This window comes from Urtica dioica, chromosome 1 (assembly GCF_054948205.1).
Source record: "Urtica dioica subsp. dioica isolate 48M chromosome 1, U.dioica_male_clone48M_v1_H2, whole genome shotgun sequence".
In the NCBI taxonomy this organism is placed as follows: Eukaryota; Viridiplantae; Streptophyta; class Magnoliopsida; order Rosales; family Urticaceae; genus Urtica; species Urtica dioica.
The window spans coordinates 19,308,169-19,326,117 of record NC_142756.1 but is presented as its reverse complement, the minus strand read 5'-3'; the positions used below and the strand labels follow the sequence as shown (position 1 = coordinate 19,326,117).

The window sequence follows — 17,949 nt, the reverse complement described above, 5'->3', positions numbered from 1 at the left end:
TCCCTCAGATCTTCCTTCTTGCGCTCTCTCTCTCATCTTCACTCTCTCTTTCACGCTCTCTGAAAAAAAAAACCCCTCATTCACGCTCTCTCTCTCATTCACGCTGACTCAGATCTTCATTTCCCTCCAAGCATCTCTCTCATTCACGCTCACTCTTCAATCGCTCACCCTCTTCAGCGTGGGTCCAAGTCTTCTCCGGCCACCGTCGTCAGATCTGGGTCGAGTGTCTTCTCCGGCCACCGTCGTCAGATCTGGGTCGAGTGTCTTCTCTGGCGTCAAATCTGGGTAAGAAGCTTGTTCTTCTAACAACTAAGAGCTATTTTTAGTGATTCCGTTCAGTTTGAACGTGTTCCAAAGGTTTTTTGAGTTTTTACTTCGTCAAAAATGGTGTTTGGAATTTCAGTGTTGAAATTTTCCAGGTGTCACGAAGTGGGTACAACCAGGCGTGTTGAACTTCGTGACACTAGTGTCACGAACTGGATTCACTTCGTGACACTAGTGTCACGAACTGGATGTTTTTCCATGTTAATAACCGTCTTTTAATACTCATTTCTAATACTGAGTGAACGTATACAGGTATGGCGGAAATATGTTTATATGCTAAGCATAGCGGGAAATGGGTAAAACCGGGCGTATATCAAGAGGGTGGTACTCTTACGCTTTTACTTCCTACCAAATTGAATTACCAAAGTTTGATGCAAACATTGTATGCTCGGTTGAACGTGACCCCTGCAACGCATTCAATCAACGTCAAACATGAAGCTGACGGGCTCGTACCGCCAACCATAGACGACGACGAAAGTTTGCGATGTTATTTGTACTTGAGGAAGAACGAACCGAACCGGACGAAGTTGAATCTTGTACTTGAGATTAGTCCGGAGGCATTTCAGGATAAAAAAGCGGATGGCGCGTCTTCTCCACGGGTTGGATCCACTCCAACAGCAAACACAAGCGAGAGTGGATTTGGTTGCAATCGAAGCAGGATCATTCCAAACATGCCGAGTCCTATATCCGAGGCACGTGAATGGGACGTACCAAGTCCGGAGGCTTTCGACAATGATACTGTTGGGTTGGATGACATGAATACTGTTAGCCAGGCAACACCCCAACCCAGAAGGTCTTCACCACCAGTTATTTTGTCAATAGAGGCTCCACCACAGACTCAACACAAGGAAGAGCCTCCTCTTCCACCACAGCCGCCAACTCGATCACAAAGAAAAGAGAATGTATCGAGCCAAGAGAATGGGGGTGTTCGGTTACGGCTCCCGAATCAAATACATGTGTCGAGAGTAACGATATTGAGGTGTTGGATATTTTATCTCCGGTAAGAGTAAAAGAAAAAGGATTATATGCAAACAAAGCGGCATTGTTGAAGCATTTGCGGATGGATGCAATCAATAATCATTATCGGTTCAAAACGAAGAACTCATCTCCGCTCAAACTTCATGTCATTTGTGCGGGTAAAAATTGTGATTGGGCGGTCCGGGCAGTTAAGCTAAAGAACACGGATTGTTTTGAAATTAGAAGGTAAAATTTCACGACCTAAAAACTGATTTTATTTGAAATTTCATTTCTCTTCGTAGATGAATCAGTCCGTGACAGATCTATCACGACGTGAATCCACTCCTGACACGAGTGGATGTACTTCGTGACAAATATGTCAGGAAATGTATGCCATTTTAATTTTAAATTGTTTTTGATCGTGTGTATGTGTTTATGGTTCAAGATATGATCCAAAACACACTTGTTCTGTGGAGGAAAGACAAAAAGGGCAACCGTAAGCTACTGCAGAGTTCGTTGGAGAGAGGGTGAAACACAAATTTATTGATCCAACTGTACATAGTTGTACCCCAAAGGAGATTCAGAGTTACATGCGAACAGAGGTTGGAGTCAATATTTCATACAGAAAAGCATGGAGGGCAAAAGAATGTGCAATACAATCCTTGTATGGGACTGATGATGACTCATATGCCTCTCTTGCAAAATACAAGTACATGTTAGAGCAAAAGAATCCAGGTTCTCTCATCGACCTAAAAACTGACCGTCATAAATATTTCATGTACTTTTTCGTTTCTTTGGCTCCGTTCAGAGAGGGATGGAAGTATTGTCGGCCTGTTGTAATTGTTGATGCAACCTTCTTGACAAACTATCACAAGGGCAGCATGTTTACGGCTTCCGCGATGGACGCAAATGAGCAAATATTCCCGCTTGCCTATGGTATTGGTGAGTCCGAAACTTCCAAGTCCTGGTTTTATTTCTTCAACAAACTTAAGGAAGCATTGGGGGAGAGGGATAACATGGTCATCGTATCCGACCGAAACACCGGAATCATTAACGCCGCGAAGAAAGTTTTTCCAAGAGCAGAACATGGTTTTTGCGCATACCACGTGAAGAATAACGTCAAGGCAAAATTCAAAAAACTTGGCAAGGAATTCAATTGGAAGTTCTACGGTGCAGCAAAAGCGTATACTATATTTGAATATCAAAAGTTTATGCGCATGTTGGACAAGGAAGACCCGTTGATACGTCCGTACCTTGTCAACGAAGTAGGAAATGAGAAGTGGGCACGTTGTTTTTTCAAGACATCAAGGTATACGATCATAACTTCAAACAACGCAGAGTCTTTGAATGCGTTAACTGTTAAAGCAAGATCATTTCCAATAGTGAAGTGCCTTGATTGGTTGAGGGAAAGAATGCAAGTTTGGTTCTACCAACGACGAGAAAAGGCGGCATCAACTCAAAGTGTGTTGTCAATGGAATATCATACCAAAATGTTAAAAAAACTTGCTGTCTCGGAAAATATGCAGGTTATAGTGTGTTTTTAATTTTTAAATTCTGTCACGAAATGACCCGAGTCCGTGACACTTGTGTCACGGAGTGACTTCAGTCCGTGACACATGTGTCACGGAGTGAATCCACTTCGTGACACAAGTGTCACGGACTCGGGTCATTTCGTGACACATGTGTCACGGACTGAGTGGTTATGTTTAAACTTTTTTTTGCTTATGTTTTAGGTCCGGCCTTCTGCAGTATACGAATTCGAGGTTTTAGACACAGAAGGAACACCATGGGCAGTGAACTTGATTGATAAGACGTGCTCGTGTCGAGAATTTCAAACTGATCTATTTGTATGTGTCCATGCCATTGCGGCTTGTCGCTTACGCAACCTACCAGTTGAGAGCTATTGTGCAGAGTACTACACGACCGAGTATTGGAAATTGGCGTATGCAGGGGTTATTCATCCTCAAGGAAGTGAATCGTCATGGACTTTTCCCGACGAAATCAAGCAGATCAAAGTAAATCCGCCTAACTTCTTAGGTCGTCCGGCGGGTAGACCTAAGAAGAGAAGGATTCCCTCTCTTGGGGAATCTGATGCCCCGCTTCGTAAATGTTCCCGTTGTGGAGGTGTAGGTCACAATAGAGCTACGTGTCGCAACCCAATTCCACCGGAAATGAGGGCTCCGGGGATGGACATTGGTTTGGTTTGTAATTCGACACGTTTTATCATTGAATATCTAGAACTTCCTTGGTGTTTTGCTATGTATTACATTTTGAATGTTTTGAACTTTATTGGTATTGAAACAATGTTATTGTTAAGAAATTGAAGTTCTAAGAATACATATATAAAGTTATAAACACATACATACACTTTTAAACTACGAAATTGAAGTTCTAAGAATACATATATAAAGTTATAAACACATACATACACTTTTAAACTACGAAATTGAAGTTCTAAGAATACATATATAAAGTTATAAACACATGCGTACAATCATAAACACATAATTTCAAGTTGCCTCAACATTGACATTTCCACGCGTGTGTAGTTTTAGCGCTCCGTGTCGGTATAATTCGGTGGTCATTTTCTGTCGATACATGATCATGTCCTCCTGTTTCAAATCAGACAATGGAAGGTCGTGCGCCAAAAACTCGGCAGTCTTGATCATAAACATGCCACAATCATTTCTGAAGGAACAAAAAACGCATGCTTTAATTGATATGTGTCATTAAGAATGTAAAATTAAGAATTAAAATATTTACCCATTGTCTTGTTGTGGCATTTGATCGTAGTGGACGACCTTGAATATTTCTTCATTGGAGAGTAGAACGCCGGCGACATGCAGAACATATGGCAAAATGGTGGCCAAGTTTCTGACTTCAGTGTCCACGAGCGTTTGGTGTCCACCGGTGGAACTCATGGAGTCGTACACCGTTATACACCTTGAACGCACGTTGACAACAAGAAGATACCAGTGTCCGCCATCTATTACAGGGATGAAGACATCATCGACCCCGTCCCATGGGTCCACCAGTTGCTCCGCTCCAGACTCTCCGGTAATGTGGTCGACGACACATTTTTTCAGTTTCTTCTTTAAGAATACAGTCGGATCTTGACTAGCATTGAACTGAGTGTAACTATCTCGGAGATACTTAAAGAAGACCGTGGACATGATGGTGAAGGAGTGACGTAACAAACCCGCCTTTTTCTTCTTCCGGAGGTAGTACATCGCGACGTCCACATGCTGCACGACAAAAGATAAACATAAGCACTAAATACCTCAGTCCGTGACACAAGTGTCACGGAGTGACTTTAGTTCGTGACAGATGTGTCACAGAGTGGATTCACTCCGTGACAGATGTGTCACGGAGTCAATTCACTCCGTGACAGATGTGTCACGGAGTGGATTCACTCCGTGACAGATGTGTCACGGACTGAGTACACTCCGTGACACATGTGTCACGGAGTCAATTCACTCCGTGACACATCTGTCACGAAGTGAATTGACTCCGTGACACATCTATCACGAAGTGAATTGACTCCGTGACACATCTATCACGAAGTGAATTGACTCTGTGACACATCTATCACGAAGTGAATTGACTCCGTGACACATCTGTCACGAAGTGAGCTGCAAAACAAGACATATTTTAAAAATTACTGACACACATTAATACCTGATCAGACAACCAACCGTCCTCGTGCCACATGTTGTAGAAGAAGGTCTTCTGGTTGATAGCCATCTGTCCAAGTTCCATAGAAGGCGCTATGGTTTCTTCCTCCGGCTTATATTTTGGTTTGCCCTGAGATATGTTCTTGTGGCCCCTCTTCAAGCCGACTTGGAACCACAACTTCATGACGTCAACGTCATCCTGGTCCGGTTGTTTGGTTACCTCCGACAGCGGCAGTTCATCAGGAAGCACGTCCGGAGCATTGGTGAACCTCAGAAAAGGCAACGCCTTTTTGGAAGGAGTAAACCTATCGGGGCTGCGTCGTTGCCGGGTCAAATGTTTCTTGATAGGTGAGTCTTCAATAAGGATATGGGGATTCGGTGTCTTCAAGTCATATATCTATCCAACAAGAGAAATAGAGTTCAAGTTTATTGTTGAGTTCAACCATAAAATAATATTTCATAACAATTATATGCTTATTTGAGTTCAAATTTATTGTTGAGTTCAACCATAAAATAATATTTCATAACAATTATATGCTTATTTGAGTTCAAGTTTATTGTTGAGTTCAACCATAAAATAATATTTCATAACAATTTTCTGCTTATTTGAGTTCAAGTTTATTGTTGAGTTCAACCATAACAATTATATGCTTCTAAACAAGTCAAGAATTAAGTTCAACCATCAAATTAATGGAGGTACCTCTTGAACCCCCTGTGTCCCTAACAACTCATACTCTTCCATAGCCTCTGCATTCATTTGGGCTTCTAGACTGAGAGGCGAATCTTCATCACCCCAAGATTGTTGACCTTGTGTGTTTTCGACGTCACTTTCGTCCTCCTGACCATTCAAAATCATTTAGTTCAACATAAGTGTAATCAAAATAACGAAATTCAGCGACTCCGTGACACTGTGTCACACACTAAGTACACTCCGTGACACATCTGTCACGGAGTGAATCCACTCTTAAAGAAAAAAAATAATATGTCTATTGCATATCTTGTACCTCTTGTTGACTGGTTTGCTTCTTTTTCCCTTTCTCGACTTCGTTTTTCTTCTTCTTTTGGTTGCCATCCTTCTTCTCCTCCTGTTTCTTGCTCTTCTTGGCGCCATCGTCCTTCTTATTCTTGTCGTCTTTGTCCTGCTTATTTTTCTTGTCCCCGTCATCGTCCTTTTTCTTCTTGTCCTCGTCGTCTTTCTTCTTCTTCTCGTCTTCGTCGTCTTTCTTCTTCTTCTCTTCTTCGTCTTTCTTCTTCTTCTCCTCGTCTTCCTCTTTCTTCTTCTTCTCATCTTCTTCTTTCTTCTTATCCTCTTCTTCTTCTCTCTGCTTCTTCTCTTCTTCTTCCCGCATTTTCTTCTCTTCTTCCTGCATTTTCTTCAGCTTCTCAACATATTCTTCTTCCTCTTTTTTTTTTCTTTTCTTTTTCCGCTCTTTTCTTCGCCATCTCTTCTTCCCACTTCTTCAATTTGGCCGCTTTCTTCTCCCGGCGCTTCTTTTCTAACTGTAACTCGTTTCTCCAATCGTAGTACTGATCTAGTTCATCAAGAGCCACTCTGTAGCTCTTCATCGCGTCCAAAATTTCTTTTTTGAACTTCCTGTAGTCGTCTTGCATATAGCGGAAACGCTCGTCGAGATTTCCAACTGAGTTTTCGAGAGAGTCGAGCCGGGACTGTCCATGACCAAAATAACAAAGTAAGCTGGCTGACGAGTAAATCCAGTACGTGACACATCTATCACGGAGTGAATCCACTCTGTGACACATCTGTCACGGAGTGGATCCACTCCTTGACAGATGTGTCACGGAGTGGATTCATTTAAATTAAAATAGAAACCCAAAATTTGTTACCTCAACTGTCTGTGCTTGTGAATGGGACGGTTGTTGTGGTGGTTGTGGTGGTGGTGTTTCTGGTTGTGGGGCGTCTTTTTTGGGTTTCTTCTCCGAGCGTTTGTCCACCCCCGCTGCCGTCGTAGAAGGGGTTGCAACGCTTGAAGAAGTGTCGCCGATTCCGTGAAATTCAACCTATACGTGGGACAAGTTAACAAATGAGTGTGATCAATATTAAGTATGAATTAACCTACAAATTTATTACCTCATTGAAGTTGATTCCTCTCATGGCGGCATCCTGAACAAGTCCGTTAGACTTCCACCGACGCATTATTGGCCGAGCTGTGGTGGAGACTTTCTCACAAACCCCCATGTTCGTCAGGAAAGGAAGACACTCGTACCCCCAAACCTGAAGCGGCTCGACGAATCCGGGGAGATGGAGCTTCCTTTTTTTTTTACCTTGCTCCATTGGCTCGCCACCCTTCTCCACAAACTTCCGGACTTCGCCGAGAAGGTAGTTCCACACCACGTTGCCCCATGGATGGCGACCGAATGTGCCCGTGTCCTCCACCGCCTTAATGAGCTCTACGCACGGTGTCCTGTTCTTCGCATCGTCCGCCAGGAGGACATTCAAGACGAAGTAAATTTTCAGGTAATTTACCTGAACTTCTGTCGGCCAATCTACGCTCGCCTCCAAGAATTGGTTGACCAAGTTCCGACTCAAATAGTTCCCCGGGAAGAATTTTTTGAAGAGGCTGTCATTAGAAACAACCCCCTCGAACTTGAATTCCTCGTAGTCATCGACGACTTTGAGGAATGTGATCTCCTGGAAGTCTCTCTTCGTGAACTCCCGGACTTGGCCTCCAATCTCAATCAGAAGCCCGTCAGTGGTTTCGCCCTCGAAGCTCCCGGTCCTCAACACCAAGTGGCTTATAATCGCCGACGACCGGACTATTTTGGGTTGCCCCACGAACTGCCCAAAACATGATTGGGCGAATCCAGCTTGAGTCTTGGCGCTGCGGCCGAGTAAGAGAGCGAGGAAATTTTCCAATCCCCCGTGGAAGTTAAAGGAAAATCCTTCAACGTTGGACTCCGGTATAAACCGTCTCCACTCCTACACATATTAGTCAATGCCATTATTAGTGAAACCATTATGCTTGAGTTCGTGACAGATGTGTCACGGACTCACCCACTTCGTGACGGATGTGTCACGGACTCGCTGACTTCGTGACACATCTGTCACGAAGTCATCGAGTCCGTGAAACATCTGTCACGAACCAGGATCAAAATGAGTTTTTGACACTCACCTTTCGGGGAATAGCAGTTGTAGGACTCTCCAAGGCGGTCGCAACGCCCGATGACTCAGCCTTATTTTTTGGCTATATCAAACACAAAACAAAATCAAATAGCTGCACATACATCTAATTAAGTCACTTCATTTTTATTCTATACCTTCTTTATCTTTGTTGGTGCGACGACGAACGCGTCGTCATCGTTGGAACGCTTGGACGGCGAAATTATTTTCCTTTTCGAAGCCGTCCTAGGACTTCTTCGGAGACTTTTTGAGGCCTCCTCGACCTTGCTTCCTTTAGACTTCGTCATTGAATCTAAAACCTAAAACAAATCAAGTCACCAATTTTCAACAACTTCAAGACCAAATACACGCGCATACACACACACTCGCCAAACCCTAACATTGTTCAATCAAATATATACACGAGCACGAAACACACACAAACACACACATTCTCGGCCAAACACAATACACACAAACACTCAAAGACAACACATTCTCGGCCAAACACAAATACACTCAAACACCCGAACACAAATACACTCAAACACCCAAACCCAAATACAATCAAACACCCAAATACAACACATTCTCGGCCAAACACAACAAACACTCGCCCAAACACCAAATACACTAAAACACCCAAAAAAAATTTGAGCCAAAAACCCTAAATCAACAAACACTCGGCCGAAATAAATGAAATAGAGATACCCATACCTTTTTGAGTAAATGAAATAGGGTTTTAACAAACACTCACCTGTATTCCTAGGGTTTTAAGAGACCGAAATAAATGAAATATGTGTCACGGAGTGAATCCACTTCGTCACGGACTCGGGTCATTCCGTGACACACTCGCCCAAACACAAATACACACAAACACTCAAAGACAACACATTCTCGGCCAAACACAAATACACTCAAACACCCAAACACAAATACACTCAAACACCCAAACCCAAATACAATCAAACGCCCAAATACAACACATTCTCGGCCAAACACAACAAACACTCGCCCAAACACCAAATACACTAAAACACCCAAAAAAAATTTGAGCCAAAAACCCTAAATCAAATAATTTGAGGTTAAATAGAGTTTTCAATCAATTTGAGGCTTTAATAGAGATCGGCCGATTTACCTTGATATGAAGATGAACACAATCTTTTCTTCTTCTTCACCGATTAACGTCAAGAATGTGATAGAGACCGAGAGCTGGGTCGAGCAGAGGTGCCTTCATCGCCGAGAGCTGGGTCATGCAGATGTGGGTTGCGCCTTCGCCGCCGAGAGCTGGGTCGCCGAGGAGTGGGTCGCCGAGAGCTGGGTCACCGAATGCTGGGTCGCCGAGAGCTGGGTCGAGCAGAGGTGGGTTGCGCCTTCGCCACCGAGACCTGGGTCGCCGAGAGCTGGGTCGTGGGTCCCCGAGATGGGTCGTCGCGATTTTTGAGCGAGAAAGAGAAAGAGAAGGACAGGGAGAGAAAGAGAGACACAGAGGAAGATGATTAGAGAGCGAAATCGTGGGAGGGAAGAGGAAGAGATAGTGAAATCGTGAGAGCAAAAATGTGGGAGGGGTTGGAGGTTTGAAAATCGTGAGAGAGAGAGGGAGGGAGATAAACCGTCGTGTAGGTGTGCGAGGGAAAATGGAGAAAATTGGGTTGGGATGGTTTATTTCGTTTAAATTAGTTTTGAGGGTATAATAGTCTTTACCTATTGGTCTAGGTATTACATGTGTCAAATTTTGAGTTTTGGGCTAAATATGGTAAGTGACAACAAGATGGTATTATTAACGTCAAATTCCCAATATAAAATACTCAAGACAATTTTGTAATTTGGTTATCTGTGTACCCCTAACAAACTTCTTCGTTGAATATTGCCGACGAAAAACGTTCTTACTTCTGATGATCGATGTTAATAGTCATTAATCATTATTGAATGTAGGATAGTTTGTGTTAAGCCATTTTTTGAATTAACACTTACGGAGATGTGACGTGGGCGGACTTGACCACGTGTCTTCGAATCCGTGAGAGTAGTGGTGAAATATTTCTCTTACTAAGTGAAGAACACGAGAATCGATTTCTCAAGTTGTTGGGCACTTTTGTAGAGAGAATATAATTTGGCTTGAAAGCCTTTGTTTGTGAGAAAGAGTGAATTTTTCTTTTTCCACTCTAAAGAGGATGGAAGTAGATTGTTTCTCCTTTTTTTGTATGATATTGAATTAGTGGAGTGGTTTTGATTTCTCTTTTTTCTTGATTTTAGTCTCAAAGGTGTTTTTTTAGAGAGAAACGATTGAGTAGAGAATTTCGCATAATCTACTTAGAGAGAGAAAAAACCAGCATTTGACATGTATTTATCTTAGGTATTTATAGTGAGGTGATGAGAGTTAGGATAGATTCGTCATTTACTCGGGTCCTCCTTCCGGGTTCGGGGTCGAGGCTCTGTCTTGTTGTGGTCAAAGCAGGCCTTATTAGTTGAGACGGAAGGAGGGCTGCCTTTTGTTGGGCAGAGGCAAGCTCACTTTTTGAGATGAAAGCGGGGTTGCCTTTTGCTAGGGTAAAGGCGAGCCTCACTTGTGAGATGAAAGCGGGGTTGCCTTTTGTTGGGTAAAAGCGAGCCTCACTAGTCGAGAAGAAAGCGGGGTTGTCTTTTACTGGGTAAAGGTGAGCCTCACTTGTTGAGATGGAAGCGGGGTTGCCGACATGCCTCCATTTTTGAAGTAAAGGCATACCTCCCTCCATCCTTCAGAACTCTGGTCCTGTCTTTAGATTTTCAGTTTTGTTTCTTGGACTGGGCTCGCCATGCTCCATTGTTTTTTGTCGGGCGATTATGTCGAAGGAACGACCCCATCAAGGGGGGCGCCGTCGCAGGGCGGTCCTATCGGAGGGACGACCCTGTTTAGGGGGGCACTGTCGCTGGGCGATTATGTCGAAGAGATGACCTTGTCAAGGGGGGCGACATCATCAGGTGGTCCTGTCGAATGGCGACCCCATTGAGGGGGGCGACGTCGCCGAGCGGTCTTGTCGAAGGGACATCTCTGTCGAGAGGGGGCGCCGTCGCTGGCGGTCAGTCAAAAAGACGTCTCCTTCGAGGGGCTGCGCCGTTGCCGGACGATCGTGTCAAAGGGGCAAACCCATCGAGGGAGACCGACATCGTCGGACGGTCATGTTGAAGGGATGACCCTGTCGACACGGGCCGACGTCGTCGGGTTGTCATGTCGAAGGGATGACCCCTTCGAGGGGGGCGCCGTCGCCGGGCGCTCCTGTCGAACGGACCGGGGGGGGGGGTGAGGGGGGCGGTCATGTTGATGAAAAGTCAGGACGAGGGTTGGCCATGTCCTCCTCCTCACTCCGACTTTTCCTTCGGACATGCTCGCTTGAGGTGTCTGAACTCTCACTGGACTGAGCCTAGTGATCCTCTTTTTCCAGTTTTTGAGTTGGGCCTTCACTTTTTGCAAAGGAAAAACGACCCATAACAATTTGTAATACTTTTTTTGTGCATGGGGATAGTTAATAATACATCCAATTTGTAAAATAAATAAAAATATAATTAACAATTAATAATATATACTCTATATGCACACAATGGTTATTAATATATATCATTCGCGATATTCGGGAAAACATAAACTAGCGATTAATTAAATTTTCTGAGAAGGTCTATATTCTTGAATAATAAATGAACATAGTCTAGTTATTAGTTTTTACAATACATACATAGGATAGTTAATAATATTTTATGTTCGTAAAATTAAAAAATACTCTCGAATTTGATATCATTAACTATGTAAAAGATAATGAACTAAAAAAAACAAGTTTTCACAATGGAACAACGAAGATGTGTGTAAAAAACCGAGAAAACTAGGTGACAAATCTAGACAAATTCAATCACCCAAACAAAATGCCACCACAACAAAAACAGTAAGAATTCGAATCCCTTGATTTCAATATTCTAGTAAAAAGAGTAAATTATGAATCTCTAAATAATTGTTTATTTGAAGATTTCGATTATTCGATTATAGTAATGGTAATCTGGGAACATAATATAGAATTATATATTTTTAAGAAAAAAATGGTATGAAATAGCCAATTCAAACTATAACTTTTGCAAAATAGCCATATTTTCATTAGGTATAGCAAAATAACCAATTGAGAGTACTACGACTTTCAATCCTGCCTCGATTAATTTTAATCCAGCCTTCATAAAGCTTACATTCTGTCTTTATAGTTCGTTGGGATTAAATTTAATCCAACCTAGATTAATCTTACTTTGGCTAATTTGCTTATAGTTGACAAACTATGGCTATTTTGCAAAAGCTTAAGTTCTATTTGGCTATATAGCCGCTTGACCCTATTTTTAATTAAATGATAGTTTGACCATATAAAAACAAATTTCTAGTACATGTGTTATCGTTTGTTTTCGGACAACGATTCAGAGACACGAACGGTTCGATCCAAGGACAAACCCAGTAGTCGCGTTTGAGCCTAGATGTCTCGAACTCGGTATCCCAAGTCCGTTCCTAGTGATGGAGTGTCATTTGCGTCCTCCAAAATAGTCTAAAAATAAGAGGAAAGAAGACACGATCAAAGAGAAACAGAGGCATCGCCTCTGTTAACATCTTCGTCGCTCAACGTTAGCTGAATTGAGGTGGAAAATAGATGATTTTGATAAGTTTAAATGTTTAGAGAGAATTCGAGCGAAACGAGCTTCCACGATGTTTCAGCAGCGTTTCGGGACTCAAATTCGATTTACGTTTCTTTGGGTCGAGGTTTCTATTTATAGTGTCTTTCATGCCATAAAGGCTTTTTTCGCATCTTTTGATCATTCGGACGACGACCGGTCAACCCATAGATTCCTGGCCGAAGGCCAGTCGGTCTGTGAGGCTATTGAGGGCAGCCGGCCACTTAAAGCGGTCCCCGGCCGAGAGCCGGTTGGGCCTTGCCTCCAAAAGGGGGCAAGGATCCCGTGCTAAGCCGAGGGCTGCTGCGCACGTTTCGGTGCTCAAGGCCGAGAGCGGATCGATCGTGGGACCTCGGCCGTCCGGGATGCATGCTTTGGGGACGAGGGCCGAGCAGACAAAGATCTACAGTGGGGTCACTGTGGGCACATGACCCCATTCAAAAAATCGGAAAAAAAACAATTTTTAATTATTTAATAATCATATATATGTTTAAATGTTATAAGCTATTAAATAAAAAAAAATGTTTGCAATGTTATAATGAAGCTCACTTAAGATTTGTGGCAGTATTATTACGCCCTGACGTCCACGGATCAATTTCAAGCTTCCTCAAGTTTTGATATTATTTTTATTTTCTCAATTGTTTAATTATTTGTCTTTCATATTTCCTCATGTTTTTTTTTTTTTGAGGGACATATTTCCTCATGTTGTTAATTAAGTACACAAGTACAAGATTTTCTATTTATGTTATTACTTTATAAATTGATCGAAATATGATATTAAATCCTTCTAATATATTTTTAAATACAATTAAATTACATTTTCAATTTATGCGTTAAACAATTTAATAGAAAAAATATTTTTACCGCTTGGTGGCTTGAAGCTTTTGAGTAATGTTGAAGTTATTTTTAAAATAATTTTTCAGTTTATATTTTGAACCTAAATAGAGTTTTTATAATAAAAACTTAAATTCTTTGCATTTTTTTTTAAATCTTTAGTATCTATTGTTTTATAATACATAATTAATCACCTGCAAAAAGTGGAATCATGTATTTTTTTTTCATAATGTGTAAATTACAATACTAAATGCTCAAAAGTGTTATTTTTAAAATTTATTTTTCTTTCTTAGTAAAAAAATGTTAAAATTGGTGATCATATGCGTCTATTTTTTACAAAGATAATTTTGTACCCCCTCAATTTAGTCTCTGGATCTGTCACTGGAGCCGAGGGCCGGTCGATCGGGGGGTCTTCGGATGGTCAATCATTCTTTTGATCCGGGTTAAGTGAGCGTGGGTGGCCCAATTGGGCTGAGCTCGGTTGACTTTCGATGAGTCGCTATGACGTTTCTGTTGTGAAATTCTTCTAATTTGAAAATGTCTAGGTTTGAATCACGCATGAGATGCGCTTTCTTTATAGTATCTCTTGCACCTCGAATTTGTCTTGAAAGTCACAGACAAGAATATTGCAGGATACAAAAAGCATGAATTCGGACTGCACCAAGACGCAGTGAAATCCGAACGTAGGCAAGAACGGTTTCTGGAGAATGTGTTTAGAGAGAGAGAGAGAGAGAGAGAGAGAGAGAGATGAAGGTTCAAAAACCGAAGTGACTAATTCCAAAACAACGCATTGTGATTTATATAGGAATTCGTACCTGTTCGTGAAAGGTAACGACGAACAGTCGTACCTGTTTGTTTGAATGACAGTTTATAGTCGCAAACGACACGATCGTTGGCAAAACGACAGTTTATAGTCGCAAACGACACGATCGTTGGCAAAACAACAGTTTATTTCCAAATGACACAACTGTTTGCTCAAACGGATAGTAAAAAATAACCACCATGCCAGAGAATGCGACTGTTGGTAAGGCAACCTCCAGGCAAGAATCGCCACTAGAGAGCCTGCGAACCGTACGGTTTCGCCATGATGCCTACGTGACGTCGTGCTTAAGTGCCTAAGTGTGCCTACAAAGAGCCACTGAAGCCTCTACGTCTAAACCCGAGCCCGACGGCAACATCGATGTTGGCGTCACACTCGCGCTTGCTTGCGCAAGTAATGCGCGCGAGAGAGTGACAAGTGGCACTCTCTAGACTCCATAGAATTTAATAAGGGTTATTAATTAGAACATATATAAGGACCTCAAATTCTTAGTATTTTTTTTCCATATGAGACTCTTTCCTTTACTCACATTATCTCACAACACACTATTTTGTCCTTTAGTGAACAATCAAAGGAAAACAAACATTGTCAAATAACAGTGTTACCCTGCACACATTTTTTTAGGGTTCTTTGTCTACACCAATCACTTAGCACCGTTAATGGTCATGTGTTCATCCTGCCTCGTGAATTTTTATGAGAGAAACTCCGACTCTCAATTTGGGATGACACCATCCCGAAATTCACAAAGGCAAAGTTATTCCAATATCTCTGTTACTTATAGATACTTGTCCTCAAGACTTAACTTCATTAAGAGTTAAGAAAACTTAACCTCTAATTGTAACTGTTGCGATATATTCGTACGCAAGTGCATGTAGTCGCTCAAGTAATAAAGTTTGTAAGTACAAGTCGATCCCACGTGGACTATGCTTAACCGATACTTAACTAACTAGCAACGAATTGAAGTCAAAAGCAACGGTGATGATTATTAACTAAATTACATAAAATAAATAAAAATACAAATTAAACTATGGGTGAACGGATATGAGGAAAGCAAGGGCAACGGCTTCGCTAAACACTCCTATGGTCGAGATTCCTAGAATTACACAAGATTTTCCAGTTAAACTCTTTTAACTAATCACATTCACGTAATATTATCGCTAAATCTCTCTCGAGCACCTAATAACCTATGTCAATACCAGATTTTTATCTCGCGATCTCAAACCTTAAAAATACGACAAGCATTGCAATCAAGATTGTACACACGACTCTATAGCAGCCTAATTATCTCTATCTTAGGAATGTACTACACTGAAATAATTCTTATGCACGATTAATCTAATCTTTTCAAAGCATCAAGTTAATCCTAAAAATTATGAATGAGGTCATGAATCTCAAACAAGTAATACGCACATAATTAATTCAAGTGATAGAGAAGAAGAAAATTAAAAATACTTCAATTAATAAATGATGAATTCACAACCATATTCAAGCAAAGCTAGGCCATCACCCTTAAAGGGTTCAATTCATGACGACGAGAGTAACAAAAACACGAAATAAGTAAATATAAACCATGAAAACTAAATTAAAACAAAGCATAAATAAAAGGGAGTTCCAAGGAATAAAATTAATAGGAAAAACAGTGAATTCGCGGTTGTCAATCGCAATGAATGGTGGTCTTCTTCTCCGGTTGCCTCTTCTCTCTCAATTAGCCAAATACTATTGTGAAACCTAAAATAAAAATCCCCTCTTCGAATTCTGAAAGTCTAATATAAATAGAGAGTATTTTGGTGTGTTTTCGGAGCCTTTGGAACCATTGAATTTGATTGAACGGTTGAGAAAACATAAAAAAAAAACATAAAGTTGGAAATTGCTATTTTCGGAGCTGCGCGGCGCGCCTTTCAAACCACGCGGCGCCAAGTCGATTTTAGCATCTTCGCACTCCGCGCTTACTGCTCGGGTGCTCGTATTTTTTATTTTTTGGTTGGCGCGGCGCGCCTCTTTTATGGTGCAGAGCGCTACCTTTTTCCCAGCGCACACCCTTTTTGAAACAGTCATAACTCCTAGTTCTGATGTCCGATTCTTGCAAATAAATATGTGTTAGAAAGCTGAGAGAAGCTCTATCCAATGCTAGAAATAATGATTCCATATTATTTGATAGAGAATCTCAAAATCATGCAGAACATGATGTCGTGTTTCGCTCTAAATTGTCCAAATGTGTCTGAATCGTCTTGAATTGCTCGGATTACATCCTTAGTATACTCCATTAAACCTGAAAATCACTCATAAACACATTAAACACGCTAAAAGTCACTCGAGAACGCGTAAAGTTCAAGCTGAAAAATGGGAGTTTAACGTGTATAAAACGCACCAATCAGTAACCGCCAACATTATTATATAATGTTACGAATATCCAAATCAATGACTTGTTCTAACCCATTGAACTTAATGTTAGTCGTTTCCTAGCGTTAGGTTAAGTTTCCATCATTGTCGGATCACTACTCAAGGAGTTTAAGACCCATACCTCTCGAGGTTGATTTCACCAGATCTCGTGCAGGAGATTTAGTGAAAAGATCTGCTATATTATAGCTCGGACACACATATTTGAGTGAAATGACCATCCTTGATCAATGTCCTCACATAGTCATGTCTTAGATTAATGTGTATATACTTCCCATTATAAACTTCACTGTATGCTCTCGCTAAAGTGGATTTGACTATCACAATGTATTGACACGATAGATATATTGTCTTTAGTCAATGGTACTTCAAATAGATGATCCCTCAAACACTCATCCGCTTGACTTGCGGAAGCTAGAGCCACAAACTCTGATTCCATGATCGAATGAGTAATATACGTTTGTTTCTTGGATTTCCAAGAAATTGCACCTCCGACAAGTGTAAACACTCATCCTGTCGTAGATTTGTTATCTCCGACACTCGATATCCAACTCACATCGCTATATCCTTCTAATACGGTAGAGAACTATCCGTATTGGAGGCCAAGAGTCTTGATCTTCAAAAGAAAATAAAGAATTATTACTATATCCTTCCAATGCTCGCCACTTGGACTGCTAGTAAATCTACTCATTTTACTAGCAGAAAATGTTATATCTGATCGAGTACATTACATTAAGTACATAAGATAACCAACAACACTAACGTATTCCAATTGAGTCACAACCCTTCCATCATTCTTTTCAAGTTTACACTTGGATCAAAAGGGGTGTTCGCTTCATTGAACTTTAAATGTTTGAACTTGTCAATCACTTTCTCAACATAGTGCGATTGACTAAGTGTTGTCAATGGTACCCACAAGAAGAGTAGTAGTGTCTATTTATATACATTTGATGTAATATAGTCTCACGAAGACTCTTGCTTGTAACTGCTGAATAATTAATAAAAGTTGAAACGTTCATTCATTCTTCCTTGTCTGTTTGAAGCTTTATGATAATCTATAGTCTTTAGTCCTTAAACAAACCTAACAACATATGAAGAGACAAATATAGATTTGCATGAACAAACTCTTCATGCTTTGCTTAAAACTGCATATT

General features: G+C 41.2%; 2 protein-coding genes across 2 annotated transcripts; one reads left to right on the top strand and one right to left on the bottom strand.

The window, feature by feature from the left end:
* Window positions 1-2,297: 2,297 nt before the first annotated feature.
* On the top strand, window positions 2,298-3,613 carry LOC149407706 (uncharacterized). The gene is made up of 3 exons (XM_089621493.1): window positions 2,298-2,807; window positions 3,015-3,482; window positions 3,599-3,613. Exons 1-3 carry the CDS (start codon window positions 2,298-2,300, stop codon window positions 3,611-3,613), a joined length of 993 nt encoding a protein of 330 aa, XP_089477619.1.
* Window positions 3,614-4,040: 427 nt separating this feature from the next.
* LOC149407705 (uncharacterized) lies at window positions 4,041-7,248 on the bottom strand. Its single transcript, XM_089621486.1, has 7 exons — window positions 7,045-7,248; window positions 6,801-6,974; window positions 6,396-6,623; window positions 5,960-6,319; window positions 5,656-5,793; window positions 4,960-5,352; window positions 4,041-4,526 (listed from the first exon to the last, which is right to left on the bottom strand). The coding sequence occupies exons 1-7, from the start codon at window positions 7,246-7,248 to the stop codon at window positions 4,041-4,043; spliced, it is 1,983 nt and encodes a 660-aa protein (XP_089477612.1).
* Window positions 7,249-17,949: the final 10,701 nt, after the last annotated feature.

Bases quoted from the DNA above. Each gene is read 5' to 3' on its own strand.
- LOC149407706 (XM_089621493.1), top strand. From the start codon at position 2,298: ATGGTCATCGTATCCGACCGAAACACCGGAATCATTAACGCCGCGAAG. The intron at 2,808-3,014 runs GTTATAGTGTGT...CTTATGTTTTAG, and splicing joins CTGTCTCGGAAAATATGCAG to GTCCGGCCTTCTGCAGTATA.
- LOC149407705 (XM_089621486.1), bottom strand. From the start codon at position 7,248: ATGGAGCAAGGTAAAAAAAAAAGGAAGCTCCATCTCCCCGGATTCGTC. The intron at 5,353-5,655 runs GTACCTCCATTA...CTTGTTGGATAG, and splicing joins GGACACAGGGGGTTCAAGAG to ATATATGACTTGAAGACACC. The intron at 4,527-4,959 runs GTATTAATGTGT...TTTGTCGTGCAG, and splicing joins ACGGTTGGTTGTCTGATCAG to CATGTGGACGTCGCGATGTA.